The sequence below is a fragment of the Vigna umbellata genome, chromosome 1 (genome assembly GCF_029865625.1).
Source record: "Vigna umbellata cultivar VRB3 chromosome 1, Vumbellata_1.0, whole genome shotgun sequence".
Classification (NCBI taxonomy): domain Eukaryota; kingdom Viridiplantae; phylum Streptophyta; class Magnoliopsida; order Fabales; family Fabaceae; genus Vigna; species Vigna umbellata.
The window spans coordinates 64429240-64445600 of NC_142165.1; the positions used below are offsets into that span (position 1 = coordinate 64429240).

Here is a 16361-nt window from a genome sequence, read left to right on the forward strand (position 1 = left end):
CAATTCAACATACATGCATATCTCAACATACACATTCATTACATAACAACCCACTTTAACGTATTCACAAATTAAAACTCAACACGACTGACTGTCCGGACTGTATGAACTCTGTGTAGCTTCGGTGTTCGTGCACCCGGGTGATGTAGTAACTGGAACTCTCATCAGCTGCCACCCGAGGTTAATCCTATCTGTCCAAATAATCACCAGGACTAGGACCTCCTGCCGTTCCCACACATGACGTACCCCCTCTACGTGAGGACGAGTACTCACGGAACATCAGGATGAACAACCGGCTAAGCTTACCACATTCATACATTACAAATCTTAATAATCAAGTTCTGAGTCGTTCCTCCCCGGAACGCTCTTTCAAAAGTCACAACTTTCCATTCATCTCATATACTCTTCATCATTTACTATTCATTATTTACCATTCATCATTTACTGTTCATCAAGTACTATTCATTAATACATAATCCTTTTCCACTATTCATAAGAAAACCACCAAGACCGAACGTTCTGTCCCCAAAGACCGAGGACGAACGCTATAAATGAGACCCAAAAGGACGCTCGTTCGAATCAAAGAACGAACGGTTTAAGTTCAGAAATTTCCAAATCTGGTACTGTTCATTGGACGAACGCTATTTGGTGGGAAAAGAGAACGACAGCTCAAAATAATACCGAGCACTATTAGGACGAGCGTTCAGTATAAACCGAACACCCTTTAGGACGAACGCTCAAGCAAAACCGAGACCATTAGGACGAACGCGCAGTTCAAAACCGAGCTCACTTTTGGACGAACGCTCAGTGTGAGACCGAGCACCATTTTGAACGAACGCTCAATTCAAAACCGAGCGCCATATTGGACGAACGCTCAATTCAAAACCGAGCTCCATTTTGGACGAACGCTCAATTCAGAGCACTATTTTGACGAACGCTCAATTCAAAACCCAGCTCCATTTTGGACGAACGCTCAATTCGGAGCACTATTTGAACGAACGCTCAATTCAAAACCGAGCGCTGGACGAACGCTCAGTGTGAGACCGAGCACCAATTAGAACGAGCGTTCGGTTTAAGACCGAACTCTCCTAAGTACGAACGTCAGGTGTGAGACCGAACGTTAATAATCTTAAAATAATAGATTTCAAGAAATAATTCTAAGGGCTTTTACGACAGTGTTTACGAACGGGAAATATACTATTTCAAATGACTGAATATATGTAAATATGAAAGAATAGAGTTTATCAAAGACTCCCAGATATCACAGTGCTTGGCCGAACGCTCAAGCAAGGCATTGGAACATGAGGACGTTCGTCCTCAATGAGGAAAAACCGAACGGTCAAGGACCGTTCAGTACGAACGTACAGTATTTCATGGGAAGTTCATTTCTCATCAAAATCACATAATTGCATTCTTCATATCAACTCAAAATTTCAGATTTCATATATCTCATTTCATCCAACATCTCATGCGTCATACGTAACTTAGTCATGTATCATTTTCATCATTAATAGAGAATCCAATCAAAAACGAACGTTCATGCAGTTTAGTAAATCAAATATCATGCATTTTACTCATACCATCAAATAACGGGCGTTCATACAATTCATACATATCATACATCATGCATAAATTTCGTGCAGTAAATTGACGAACGTTCATACAAAGCACACCACATGAATTAAATTAAATAAGCTTCCCCTTACTTGGAAAATGAACGAACGTCCACAGATGCGCAAATTACAATTCTCCACTACAATTTCTCCTACCGCCAACGCTTGTTATCCACACAGCTTCACTAACCGAACGTTCTTCTCTGGAAGTCCTTGACGCTGAGCGTCCTTCAATGGTGCAGGAAATGCTAAACGGAGGAGGATAACGGTGGTTCTTAGAGAGAAGGTGCAGAGAAAAAATGAAGAGAGAAGGAGGAGAGACTTGGATGCTTAGGAATGAAAAAATGGTGTGCGTGCAGAGGGTGGAGAATATTTCAGAAATTCTCAGATTCGTTTTCCACTCTCATCCAGCGCACTTCTCCACTCAGCCAACGCACATTCCCACTCAGCCACACTGGACGCACGTTCTGCACTCCAGATTCCCAACAGTCCATGTTGGACGTCCATTCAGCGGTCGCCACGTGGTTTCCACTTCCGTTTCCTGACTCAGCTCCACGTGCAACAGCTGGCGCTCGTTAGTGGTTGTCGGGCGCTCCTGTCGTCCAAGTGCGTCGCTGAGGTGGCGCGCTCACCAACTGCCACGTTTTTTTTTTTTTTTTTTTTTTTTTTTTTTTTCCAAGGCCTGACAGATCTGTATGACAGTAATGAATTGTGATGGATGTCTGAAATGTATGCAATATATGAATTTTGAATATTCGTGAATGAGCAGAATTGAAATGTATGTATATCAGGAATGTTGTGTGAAATTATGCAGTGAATGAGATGTATGAGTTGTAATGTGATTGATTTCTGCATAATTTGGAATGATAATGATCTGAACTGTATGTTGATGATGATATGTTTGAAACTGGAAAATGGAAGATTCTGGAATTATGAAATGATAATATGAATTATGTAAGGTATGAGATTTATGTTAAAGATAAATTCTAAGTTATGAATAGTGTGAAAAACTGTGAAATTCTAGTGTTTGAAAATCTGGAAAATCTGATCTTCTCTGATTAATGGTGTACGCTCGTCATCGAACGGTCTTATACCGTTCGGTTTCACTGGAAAATAACTTAGAGTAAGAATTCTTTCATTTGGAGAGGATTCGGATCGAGAACGAGCGTTATTGGTGTCAAGAGTTAGGTATGAGCGTTCGGCTTAGCCTAGCGGGTCCAACCATTAAAAAAAAAATAAATTGAAGTATAGTTAGGACGCTCGGATTTGTTTACCAGCGTTCGTCATAAGTAGAGCTTAGTATTATACTGAGCGTTCGTCCAAATGAGCTCTCGGTCTTAGATTGAGCGCTCGTCCTAGTTAGCGTTCGGTCTGATACCGAACGTTCGTTCAAATGCGCGTTCGTTCAAATGCGCGTTCGTTCTATTTGGTGCTCGGTCATTGACCTGGCGTTCGTCCTGAGCAGTGTTTGCTTTTATAATTGAACGCTCGTCTTATTATTGCTTCGTGAGCGAACGTATATGGCGTTCGTTCAAATTGTTAATTAACGTTCGGTCTTTGACTGGCAGTGTTGTTTTCTGAATTCAATTATATTTGATTGTTTATCTAAATATTTCTTATTGGCTTTATCCTTTGGATTCTACCTGGAGTCTTTATACTTAAGATTTTTCTAAGTATTACCCATCTCTTCTCAGATCAGTTTTCTTCAAATTAGTAAGTGTTGTAATGTAGTTAAGTTGATAAATGGTACGTTTCTTTTGTTCAGAAACGTGGAAGTTTGAGTACTGTAATATGTTCGTCCCTATTTATTGAGTGATGAACGTTCTTTAAAATAAAGAGAGTGAACACAGAATGAAAATTTGAATAAGAGAAATTGTGAATATGTGCGAATGGTATTTGGAATGGATTTATTGGATTGAATTATGAAAGAGCGTTCCAAGGAGGAACGTCTCCATGATGTGAATATGGGAAGTAGTGTAGTATGACCATGGTAAAGCTGCTGATGGCTGTTCATCCTGATATTCCGTGAGTGCTCATCCTCAGGTAGAGGGGAGTAGGTCATGCGTGGGAATGGCAGGAGGCCCTAGTCCTATTGAGTACTTTGGACTGATAGGGTTAACCTCGGGTGGCAGCTGATGGATGTTCCAGTTACTACACCACCCGGGTGCAAGAACGCCTGTAGATACATGGCATCATACAGTCCGGACAGTCTTTAATTATGAGAATTTGAATGAGTTACTGTATGCTGGGATATGTGTTTAATATTGTATGAACTGCATGACTTATTTTATAAGTTAAATTATGTTGATTTTATTGAATTAAATTACCTAAGCTTACCCTTGCATTTTCCTTGTGTTGTCTACTGTTTCTGTATGTCCGTCTTGTCAATGCAATGATCATCCGTTGTGGATGTGAGCAGATGGTGAGGCATCCCTTGAAACTATGCTGGAAGAAGAAAATTTGGAGGATGCTAACCTTGTGGAAGTTGAAGTTAAAGCTGAGCAGTAGAGACCCGTTTCTGTATTAGCATTAGTCACTTTTCAGTGCTGTATTTTTGATAGTTCTGTGTATAGTTTTGCAGCGCTGTTCATACAGTATTAGTAGTAGTTAGTCTTTCTGTATAGCATTTTGGGACGTTGACTGTATATTTCTGCAGAACGTTTGTCCAGTAACTGGTTTTGTACCTTTTATGAATTTCTGAATAATGTAATTTGCTGTACATGCTGTTTTATTTTGGAACAGCTGTTAATTATGCTAAGACTGCACTGTATTTTCTGTAAATGTGATTAGTTCTGATTAATAGTAATTACTATTTATTGGGATGTTACATTTATTGGTATCAGAGCAGTTTTGTTCTTTTAAGGACATGTAGGGTTATGAGTGCACTATACTTTCGTTGTGTGCTTATTGTGTGTTGATGAGTTATTAATTTTAACTCTTGAACATAACTAACGTGCGTTTTCTCTGAACCAGAAAACGAATGGCGCCTAGACTTCCTCCCCCACCTCAGCCAAACGAGGCTGACTCTTCTAATAATACCAGGATGATGGAGACCGTCATTGACAGGCTTCAACAACAGAACACAACCTTAATAGAACAGAATGCTGCTTTAATGAGGCAAAACCAGGAAGCACTGCAGAGTTTGGAGGCCTCACGTATCAGCTCTGAAGCAACTCAGAGGCAGTTGATGGACCTGCTGACCTCTACTAGAGGCACACCAGGAGCCTCTTCTTCTAATGCTGCACCTCATGCTGAATGGAGTTTGGAAAGCTTCTTGCAGCACCATCCTGCAAAATTCAATGGAAAAGGACTTCCGGATGAAGCGGATCAGTGGCTTAGAGATATGGAGCGGATCTATGATGCCAAAAGATGTCCAAATGAAAACCGTTTGGCATTCACAGAATATTTGTTGACGGGAGAAGCTAGCCATTAGTGGTCAAGTGTGAAGATGTTGTTGACAGAATCCCAAAGTCCAATTTCTTGGGAAGTTTTCAGAACTAAATTTTATGAAGAGTACTTTCCTGACAGTGTGCGGTTTGCTAAGGAAGTGGAGTTCCTTCAATTGGTGCAAGGCAGTATGTCTGTCTCGGAATACACCAATAAATTCAAACATCTTGTCCGTTTCAATACCATGGCTACCAGCGAAGAATGGCAATGCAGGAAGTTTGAGAACGGGTTGAGGAGCGATCTGAAAGTATTAATATCCTGCCTGTGTATCAGATCCTTCCCTGCTATGGTTGAGAGAGCAAAGGTGCTTGAGAAGAACATTGCTGAGGCCGAACAACATAAGAAACAACAAGTGAGTAGGGGTCCGGTTTTATCCAGAGGTGCATCGAATGTGAGGAGGCCCCCATATGCTCGTTCCACTCAATCCTCTGGCGGATCACAAGCTTTGGTCACTGCTGGACAATCTGGACAGCCGAGGAGCTTAACCTGTTATCAGTGTGGAGGACCACACTATCGGTGGGCTTGTCCACAGTTGCCGGGAAGAAAATATTGTACTCGTTGCAGACAGAATGGGCACTTGGAGAACGAGTGCAATATGGGAGGACGTGCAGCGATGAGGCCACCGAACACTGGGAGAACACAACAAGGGAGAGGTGGACGTGCGCAAGCTACAGGGAGAGTGTACGCAATCACTGGTGCTGAAGCTGCTCGTTCAGGTACACTCATCACCAGCACTTGCTTGTTGTTTGGAAAGCCTTGCTGTGTACTGTATGACTCGGGGGCCACTCATTCCTTCATCTCGAAGGCGTGTGTTGAGAAACTGAGAATAAGAGAGAGTGAATTAGAGTTTGATCTGGTGGTGTCAACCCCAGCAGCTGGTGGGATTAAGACATCTACAGTTTGTGTAAGATGTCCTATAGAAGTTGAGGGGCGTAGATATAAGGTCAATCTTATTTGTTTACCCCTGCAAGACATAGAAGTAATTTTGGGGATGGATTGGTTGGCTACCAATCGGATCCTCATTGATTGCGGGAAGAAGGAGTTGGTTTTTCCCAATGAAGAAGAAGAAGAATTGTCTCTCACTCTCGGTCAATTGAAGGAGGATATCATGGAGGGAGCAAGCTGTTTTTTGATAATGACGTATGAAGATAATGGGGTAGAGAGTTCGTCCAACAATGATGGCAGCAGAGGACGAACAGTAGTAGATGAGTTTCCAGATGTTTTTCCGGATGAAGTACCTGGTCTACCTCCCATCCGTGAGGTAGAATTCACAATTGATTTGGTGACCACTGCTGCACCCATCTCGGTCCAACCTTACAGAATGGCACCAGCTGAATTAGTGGAACTCAAGAAGCAAATTGAAGAATTAATGGACAAGAGGTTCATCCGTCCAAGTGCTTCTCCTTGGGGAGCGCCTGTATTGTTGGTAAAGAAGAAGGATGGCAGCTCACGGCTATGCGTTGATTATAGACAACTTAATAAGCTGACCATCAAGAACAAGTATCCTCTTCCAAGGATTGATGACCTGCTGGACCAGTTGCATGGTGCGTGTGTGTTTTCTAAGATTGACTTACGTTCGGGCTATCATCAAATTAGAGTGAAAGAGGAGGACATTCAGAAGACTGCATTTCGGTCTCGCTATGGCCATTATGAGTATGTGGTGATGCCCTTTGGAGTGACAAACGCACCTGCAATCTTCATGGATTATATGAACAGAATTTTTAGACCGTACCTGGATAAGTTTGTTGTGGTATTTATTGATGACATCCTCATTTACTCCAAGAGCTTTGACGAACATGAAGAACATTTGAGGATCGTCTTGAGCGTGTTGAGGGAGAAAGAGTTGTATGCCAAACGTTCAAAGTGTGAATTTTGGATGAAGGAGATCCAATTCTTGGGGCACGTTGTTTCTGCTGGTGGTATTGCAGTGGATCCAGCCAAGGTGAAGGCAGTGCTGGATTGGGAGAGTCCACGTTCAGTCACGGAAGTTAGAAGCTTTGTGGGACTCGCGGGCTATTATAGGAGATTTATTGAAGGATTTTCCAAGATAGTAGCTCCTCTGACTTACCTCACCAGGAAGGACCAGCCGTTTGCTTGGACAGATAAATGTGAGGAGAGCTTTCAGGAATTGAAGAAGAAATTAACAAGCGCTCCTGTGTTGGTCATTCCAGATACAGCCAAATCATTTGAAGTATATTGTGATGCATCCTATCAAGGTTTGGGCTGTGTGCTGATGCAGGAAAGGAGGGCAGTGGCTTATGCTTCCAGACAGCTGAAAATTCATGAGAAGAATTACCCCACACACGACTTGGAGCTAGCAGCAGTCGTGTTTGCATTAAAAATTTGGAGGCATTATCTGTATGGTGCAACGTTCCAAGTGTTTAGTGATCACAAGAGTCTCAAGTACCTCTTTGATCAAAAGGAATTAAATATGAGGCAAAGGAGGTGGCTTGAATTCTTGAAGGATTATGAATTTGAACTGTTGTATCATCCTGGAAAAGCTAATGTGGTGGCTGATGCCTTGAGTAGGAAGGCCGTAAGAGTTTCTGCAATGATGGTGAAGGAGCTGAATTTGGTGGAAAGCTTTAGAGATCTAAGATTACAGTTTGATGTAGGAACGAACGTTATCAGATGCTGTAATCTTAGATTCTCCAGTACTGTGTTTGACCGGATTCGAGTGAAGCAACGAGAGGATACAGAATTGGTGAAAATTTTGAGCGTGCTTGGCACAGATCAGGCCAAGGAATTCAGTACTGGAACGGATGGTTTACTGCGCTATATGGGCAGAACGTGCATTCCAAATGACAGTGAACTGAAGAGGATTATAATGGAGGAGGGTCATCACAGCCGTCTTAGCATGCATCCTGGCATGACTAAGATGTATCAGGACCTTCGTTTATCCTTCTGGTGGCCTGGGATGAAGAGTGACATTGCACGTTTTGTGTCCTCTTGCTTAACTTGTCAAAGAGCCAAAGCTGAACATCAAAGACCGGGAGGATTGCTGCAGCCATTGGAAATTCCAGAATGGAAGTGGGACAGCATCTCTATGGATTTCGTGACTCATCTACCACGTACAGTCCGAAACCATGATTCCATTTGGGTAATTGTTGATAGATTAACTAAGAGTGCCCACTTCCTAGCCGTTAATTTGAAGATGTCCCTGACAAATTTGGCCAAGCTGTACGTTAAGGAGATTGTTAGATTGCATGGAGTTCCTTCCAGTATTATATCAGATCGGGACACAAGATTCACATCTCGTTTTTGGCAGTCATTGCAAGGAGAATTGGGGAGCAAACTGCAAATGAGTTCTACATATCACCCTCAGACGGATGGCCAATCTGAACGAACTATCCAGACTCTTGAAGACTTGTTGAGAACCTGTGTGATAGATCATATGGGAATATGGGATGAGGTTCTGCCGCTTGTGGAATTCACGTATAATAACAGCTTTCAAGCAAGTATAGGAATGGCACCGTTTGAAGCTCTTTATGGAAGGAAGTGTAGAACTCCTTTGTGTTGGTTCCAAGAAGGTGAAACTGCATTAACCGGACCAGAATTAATCCAACAAACAACAGAGAAAGTGAAACTGATCCAAGAGCGTTTGAAGACTTCCCAAAGCAGGCAGAAATCGTATGCTGATAAAAGAAGAAGACCCTTAGAATTTGTTGCTGGAGATCACGTGTTTCTGAGGTTGAATCCAATCACTGGTGTGGGAAGAATCCTTCGTCCAAAGAAGCTTTCTCCCAAGTACGTTGGACCTTATCAAATTCTGAAGAAGATTGGAGCAGTGGCGTATGAATTGGCTTTACCACCTCAACTGTCCAACCTTCATCCAGTCTTTCATGTCTCTCAACTCCGTAAATATATAGCTGATCCATCACACGTATTGGAGTTAGAAGATATCCAACTTCGGCCAGATAGAACCCTGGAGATGCAGCCTGTTTGTGTGGAAGACAGCCGCACCAGACTTTACAAAGGAAAGGATGTTAGGCTCGTGAAAGTGGTGTGGAATGCAAAGACTGGTGACTCAACATGGGAGGTTGAAGAGGCTGTGAGAGAATTGTATCCGCACCTATTCCCTGGTAAGCTTTAGAATTTTCGAGGACGAAAATTTTTGTAGTTAGGGGGAATGTGAGAACCTGATAATTAACACACTTAAATCCATCCTCTGATCACTGTTTTAATTCACCTTGCCACGTCAAAATTCCACTCACTTCAACACTGCATGCGCCTGCCATGTGTCACTGTTGGAGCATTCTAAGAATGGTTAGTGGGAGACAAGTGGCGTGTGGAGGTTGGGGAGTTTGTTCTGCGTGGGAAGAGAAAAATAATTCTGAAAAAACTCTCCCTCTTCCTTCTGCATGCTTCATCTTCTTCTCAGAATTCTGCATTCAAACTCTCTGCCCTCTCTCTAAACCATCTCCATCTTCTCTCTAAGATAACTCACTATCAATCCCTCTGATCTCATTTCAGACACAGTAGAAAATTTCCCTGCACCGTGAGCACCATTCAGATCCGAACAGAACTGAGAACTGAACTGGTAAGTTCTCGTTTCTGCACAATTTTCCATTTAGTTCATGCGAACCAAAATTCTGGTTGCATGCAGGATTAGAAGTCTGATCTGTTATGATTTTTGGTGTATTAGATTTAGTGGAAGTGGTTGAGTGAATTTCTGGATAGGAAGCCGTGAGTGGTCGAGATATATTCTAAGCATTTGGAAGTGCAGTGTTAGACCAGGTAAGGGAAGCTTTAGTAATTTAATTTAATATATGTTTGATCTGTATGACAGTAATGAATTGTGATGGATGTCTGAAATGTATGCAATATATGAATTTTGAATATTCGTGAATGAGCAGAATTGAAATGTATGTATATCAGGAATGTTGTGTGAAATTATGCAGTGAATGAGATGTATGAGTTGTAATGTGATTGATTTCTGCATAATTTGGAATGATAATGATCTGAACTGTATGTTGATGATGATATGTTTGAAACTGGAAAATGGAAGATTCTGGAATTATGAAATGATAATATGAATTATGTAAGGTATGAGATTTATGTTAAAGATAAATTCTAAGTTATGAATAGTGTGAAAAACTGTGAAATTCTAGTGTTTGAAAATCTGGAAAATCTGATCTTCTCTGATTAATGGTGTACGCTCGTCATCGAACGGTCTTATACCGTTCGGTTTCACTGGAAAATAACTTAGAGTAAGAATTCTTTCATTTGGAGAGGATTCGGATCGAGAACGAGCGTTATTGGTGTCAAGAGTTAGGTATGAGCGTTCGGCTTAGCCTAGCGGGTCCAACCATTAAAAAAAAATAAATTGAAGTATAGTTAGGACGCTCGGATTTGTTTACCAGCGTTCGTCATAAGTAGAGCTTAGTATTATACTGAGCGTTCGTCCAAATGAGCTCTCGGTCTTAGATTGAGCGCTCGTCCTAGTTAGCGTTCGGTCGAACGTTCGTTCAAATGCGCGTTCGTTCAAATGCGCGTTCGTTCTATTTGGTGCTCGGTCATTGACCTGGCGTTCGTCCTGAGCAGTGTTTGCTTTTATAATTGAACGCTCGTCTTATTATTGCTTCGTGAGCGAACGTATATGGCGTTCGTTCAAATTGTTAATTAACGTTCGGTCTTTGACTGGCAGTGTTGTTTTCTGAATTCAATTATATTTGATTGTTTATCTAAATATTTCTTATTGGCTTTATCCTTTGGATTCTACCTGGAGTCTTTATACTTAAGATTTTTCTAAGTATTACCCATCTCTTCTCAGATCAGTTTTCTTCAAATTAGTAAGTGTTGTAATGTAGTTAAGTTGATAAATGGTACGTTTCTTTTGTTCAGAAACGTGGAAGTTTGAGTACTGTAATATGTTCGTCCCTATTTATTGAGTGATGAACGTTCTTTAAAATAAAGAGAGTGAACACAGAATGAAAATTTGAATAAGAGAAATTGTGAATATGTGCGAATGGTATTTGGAATGGATTTATTGGATTGAATTATGAAAGAGCGTTCCAAGGAGGAACGTCTCCATGATGTGAATATGGGAAGTAGTGTAGTATGACCATGGTAAAGCTGCTGATGGCTGTTCATCCTGATATTCCGTGAGTGCTCATCCTCAGGTAGAGGGGAGTAGGTCATGCGTGGGAATGGCAGGAGGCCCTAGTCCTATTGAGTACTTTGGACTGATAGGGTTAACCTCGGGTGGCAGCTGATGGATGTTCCAGTTACTACACCACCCGGGTGCAAGAACGCCTGTAGATACATGGCATCATACAGTCCGGACAGTCTTTAATTATGAGAATTTGAATGAGTTACTGTATGCTGGGATATGTGTTTAATATTGTATGAACTGCATGACTTATTTTATAAGTTAAATTATGTTGATTTTATTGAATTAAATTACCTAAGCTTACCCTTGCATTTTCCTTGTGTTGTCTACTGTTTCTGTATGTCCGTCTTGTCAATGCAATGATCATCCGTTGTGGATGTGAGCAGATGGTGAGGCATCCCTTGAAACTATGCTGGAAGAAGAAAATTTGGAGGATGCTAACCTTGTGGAAGTTGAAGTTAAAGCTGAGCAGTAGAGACCCGTTTCTGTATTAGCATTAGTCACTTTTCAGTGCTGTATTTTTGATAGTTCTGTGTATAGTTTTGCAGCGCTGTTCATACAGTATTAGTAGTAGTTAGTCTTTCTGTATAGCATTTTGGGACGTTGACTGTATATTTCTGCAGAACGTTTGTCCAGTAACTGGTTTTGTACCTTTTATGAATTTCTGAATAATGTAATTTGCTGTACATGCTGTTTTATTTTGGAACAGCTGTTAATTATGCTAAGACTGCACTGTATTTTCTGTAAATGTGATTAGTTCTGATTAATAGTAATTACTATTTATTGGGATGTTACATCTCTTGTAACGAGGTTACATTCAAGCAAAATGGTAAGAGAAAGATCTAACTCAATACATTACAAAATTTTATTAGGAACGAAAATTCCTTGATTTATCTATTACTGAAAACATAATTAATTAAACAATTAATTAATTAAGTATGGCTCCTGAATGATCCAAGAGACTTGATAGCCGATGCTCTAAGGATGTATTGGTGGTATAATGCAGCCCCTGCTGCTCCAACAATTGGTCCAACCCAGAAAATCCACTGTTCATAAATAATCACCAAAATTATCAAGTCATTATCAACATCCATAACAACATATACATTTCAACAGCATTTTGTGTTCTTCGGTAAAAATCTGTTTTCATCTTCAAATAGTTAAGAAGTTTTAACCTGATCATCCCAGATTTTGTCGTCATTGTAGATTACAGCTGCTCCAAAACTCCTTGCTGGGTTAATGCCAGTGCCAGTAACTGGGATTGTAGCCAAATGAACCACGAAAACAGCAAAGCCAATCGGGAGTGGTGCTAGTACCTTCATGTGAAAATGTGAGACCACGAATTACTAACTAATCTTTTAAGAAATAGGTTTGTAACATGTATATATTATGGTGCTTACAGGAATATAGGAGTCCCTAGCGTTCCTCTTAGGGTCAGTGGCAGAGAAGACAGTGTAGACAAGAACGAAGGTACCGATAATCTCAGCACCCAAAGCAGTGCCCCTGTTGCAGCCGTCAGCAACAAAGTTAGCACCACCTCCGTACCTGTTGTAGTACGCCTTTTGGAACACCTTCGCCAGTCCAGTGCCACAGATAGCATCAGCACATTGTGCTACAATGTACAACAACGCCCTTATCAACGACACCTTGCGTCCTAGGAACAGCCCGAATGTCACTGCTGGGTTTATGTGTCCTCCTACAACACCAAATCCAAAAACATGTTACACTTTCTTCTTGCATGCATACTCACCCACGTTCCTTGTCCAATATCCAACCGAACCAGCAAAAAGAACCACGAAATTATCAAGGTTTTGAAACAAGATGGACAATTTTATACAGGAATTTTAACCTAGTTTTAGCACCCCTACAACTTTTTTTCCTTCGAATTGTGCTTATGTTTATTGAATGGCTGTTTATAGCAGATTTAACGTGTGAGCATATACAAAAGTTGTCCAAATTTTGGCTTTTTCATGTAGAAAAGTTGAAACTTGAAAGCATAGAAGGGCACAGTTGTGGTGTCTGAGAGAGAGGAAATTGAAAGGGGTGAGAGATGTATACCAGAAATACCGGCAGTGCAGTAAACAAGGATGAAAATCATGCCACCAAAGGCCCAAGCGACGCCGATAATGCCAACCCCATCACATTCGGTGCCACTATCAATCTGTCTTTTGTTGCCAATTATGGTGAGGACAGTGACATAGAGGAAGAGAAGGGTTGCTATGAACTCAGCGATAATGGCTCTATAGAAGGACCACTGTGTGAGCTCTCTGCGGTCGAAAAAAGGTGCTGGAGGAGGGTCATAATAGTCTTTTGCAGGGTATTCTCTTTGCTCTTGAATCTCAACATCTTCAGCCATTTCTCAAGCTCAATCACTACTATATACAGTTAGGTAACTCTCTGTGTGTCTTGTGTGGCATCAAAGTTTAGTGGAAAGAGGTGGTATTCAAGTATCAAAAGAAAGAGAGAGAATGGTAATGAATCAAATAATTTAACTGTGTTTTTATTTTTCCTTAACATAGGTTTTTTTCCGCCCCTAGCTTGATTTCGCTTGCATGGTTCCACGCCATGATCGCTGGTGGATTTTGACCACTAATTTTAGGAAAAATATATTTTCAAAATTTATAATTTTATTATCTTCTCTAACATAACAAAAATGAATATCAAATTTAATATAATTATAACAATAAAAAAATTATATATATTTAATAGATTGTTCTTTTATAAAATTGAACCACCAATGACTAAATCAAAACTATTTTTTTTAATGTAAATAATAATATTGTGGGCAGTAAATTTATTTTCTATTTTTTTTCACAATCTTGTTTTAATAATCATCATTACAAAAAGAAATATTTTTCTTCACAAGTGATATGTACTCCATATATTCTTATCAAACATTAATATAGATAGTAGATAAATTTTTAAATTTAAATAAGTAAGAGTATTAACAATAATATAATAAAGTTAAAATTTTAAACTAATTTTCTATTGAAAATGATACTGGCTATAACACCATGAAACTCGCTAAAATATTTTTATATTTTATATACATATATATCTCAAACTCTTATGACCATTCTGCTGCAAAGGAATTCGTTTATTTTGACTATCACATCTTCAATTACACCAAATGGATATTTAATAGATCTATCCGTCAACTGAAGCATCATTCTTATTGGTTTGGCTTCAAGACCACTAATATTTTTAAGCATAGATAAGGGCATCAAATTGATGTTAGCCCCTAAATCAATAAGAGTTTTTCCTATATCATAGTCTTCAATGGTGCAAGGAATGTTGAAACTCTCGGATCTTTAAATTTTGGAGGGAGAGTCTTCTGCATGATGACACTACAATTTCCTTGCTCCTCAATTGTTTTCTCATCTAAATACTTCTTCTTCTTGCTAAGGATTTGCTTCATGTACTTTGCATAGGCGGGAATTTGTTGCAACGCTTCAGTAAAGGGTATGGTAATCTCAAGCTGGTTGAATATTTGCTTGAATCGAGCCAAATGTTTCTCCTTTTCTTTATTGGAAGGATTTTTCGGATAAGGAAGATGTTTCAAAATTTCCTTCTCTTTTTGTTTTTTCTCTTTTTCTTTTCCTTTATTTTTTTCTTCTCCCCCAACAATCTCTTGATTAGTTTCTTTTTGTGCTTGAATCTTATCTTCATTGCTTCTCTTCTCTTCATTTGGCAGCTTCTCCTTGTAATCAAGCCCAACCTCTTTTCCACTTCTTGTTGTAATGACATTACATTTCTCCTGAGGGTTAACTTCAGTGTTGGCTACAAAATTCTTTTCAGTTTTCTCCTCCAGCTTCTTAGCAAGTTGACCCACTTATATCTCCAAGTTTCTAATGGAAGCTTCAGTGCTCTTGTGGTTAGAGATGGATACTTGCATAAACTGCTGAAGTGTGTCCTCCAACTTTGAGGTCTTGTCAGATAAGGAGGGATGTGGTTGATATTGTTGCTGAGGTGGTCTATTTGATGGCCCAACTTGTCCTTGGACCATGCTTAGGTGAGGTCTCCACCCTTGGTTGTAGTTACCTTGTCGACCTTGATTACCCATATAGTTCACCTCTTCTTGGGAATTTGCTTGCATGGCACACTAACTATTTACATGATCTCCACCACATAACTCACAACCTTGATGTTGAGCTTGAGAAACATTTTGGAGCTCTTTAGGCAGTTGAGAGAGCTTGTTCATGAGAGCTTCGAGTTGTTGGGTCATTATTTTGTTTTAAGCTAACAAGGCGTCCTGAGATTGTAGTTGAAGAACACCTTTTTGTTATAGTTGATCCCTTTCATTCTGCACTTCATTGTCATTAACAACCATATTCTGTATCAGCTCATGTGCTTCTTTAGGTGTCTTCCATCTGATGTTTCCTCCAACTGAGGCATCCAACATCAATTTGGTTTGGGATTCAAGGCCTCCCAAAAACATATTCAGGACGATAGGCTCATCAAACCCATGAGTGGGCGTCTTTCGTAGTAACCCCTTGAACTTATCCCATGCTTGGCTCAAAGTTTCACTACCATCTTGCTAAAAAGATGAGATTTCCTGTTTCCCTTTGTTGACTTTTGATTGTTGGAAGTATTTGTTGAGGAACTTGGAAACCACATCCTCCCATGCCGTGAAGCTATTCTCAGGAAACAAATTCAACCACACCTTGGCGTTGTCTCCCAGTGAGAATGGAAACAGGCTGAGCCTTATAGCTTCATCAGGCACACATGAATCTTCACAGTATTACATATCTCAAGGAAGGTGGCAAAATGATTATAAGGATTCTCATGAGATAGGCTGTTGAACTGATTGTTTGCACCAAATGGATGAGAGCAGGCTTCATCTCCATGTTGGCGGCATTAACCCTTGGCCTAGCAATGTTGTTGAAGTGAAGAGGCCCTGAGAATGTAGAATAGTCCTCCAAGGTGCGTATAGCTTGACCATCACCATGACCATTTGGATTGGCGGCCATATCTTCTCCTTCCTAATAAAAAACAGGGATGAATGGTTGCTCAGGAATCTCAGGAATGAGAGAAGTTTCTCTGGAAGCCTTGTTCTCTCTTCTCCTTCTATTGTTGTTTCTACAGGCAATTTTCTCAACTTCAGGGTCTAAAATATTTCAGTCTATAATGGTCTAAAACATCATGACTTAAGATGACTTGGAGCATCCTGACCTATGATGGTCAGGTAT

General features: G+C 40.3%; 2 protein-coding genes across 2 annotated transcripts; one reads left to right on the top strand and one right to left on the bottom strand.

The window, feature by feature from the left end:
• Nucleotides 1-5061: 5061 nt before the first annotated feature.
• Nucleotides 5062-7876, top strand: LOC148206044 (uncharacterized). Its single transcript, XM_088106296.1, has 3 exons — nt 5062-5776; nt 6032-6294; nt 7793-7876. Exons 1-3 carry the CDS (start codon nt 5062-5064, stop codon nt 7874-7876), a joined length of 1062 nt encoding a protein of 353 aa, XP_087962422.1.
• Nucleotides 7877-12007: 4131 nt separating this feature from the next.
• LOC148206045 (aquaporin PIP2-7-like) lies at nt 12008-13957 on the bottom strand. Its single transcript, XM_088104058.1, has 4 exons — nt 13231-13957; nt 12573-12868; nt 12348-12488; nt 12008-12218 (listed from the first exon to the last, which is right to left on the bottom strand). Exons 1-4 carry the CDS (start codon nt 13526-13528, stop codon nt 12105-12107), a joined length of 849 nt encoding a protein of 282 aa, XP_087960184.1. The 5' UTR covers nt 13529-13957; the 3' UTR covers nt 12008-12104.
• Nucleotides 13958-16361: the final 2404 nt, after the last annotated feature.

What these genes read in the sequence shown, in the direction of transcription:
- LOC148206044 (XM_088106296.1), top strand. Translation starts at nt 5,062, where the DNA reads ATGTTGTTGACAGAATCCCAAAGTCCAATTTCTTGGGAAGTTTTCAGA. An exon ending in TGCTGAAGCTGCTCGTTCAG is followed by an intron (nt 5,777 to 6,031) that starts GTACACTCATCA and finishes TACCCCTGCAAG; the next exon opens with ACATAGAAGTAATTTTGGGG. An exon ending in CAGATGTTTTTCCGGATGAA is followed by an intron (nt 6,295 to 7,792) that starts GTACCTGGTCTA and finishes TGCTTGGCACAG; the next exon opens with ATCAGGCCAAGGAATTCAGT.
- LOC148206045 (XM_088104058.1), bottom strand. Translation starts at nt 13,528, where the DNA reads ATGGCTGAAGATGTTGAGATTCAAGAGCAAAGAGAATACCCTGCAAAA. An exon ending in CTGCACTGCCGGTATTTCTG is followed by an intron (nt 12,869 to 13,230) that starts GTATACATCTCT and finishes TTGGTGTTGTAG; the next exon opens with GAGGACACATAAACCCAGCA. An exon ending in CTAGGGACTCCTATATTCCT is followed by an intron (nt 12,489 to 12,572) that starts GTAAGCACCATA and finishes TTTCACATGAAG; the next exon opens with GTACTAGCACCACTCCCGAT.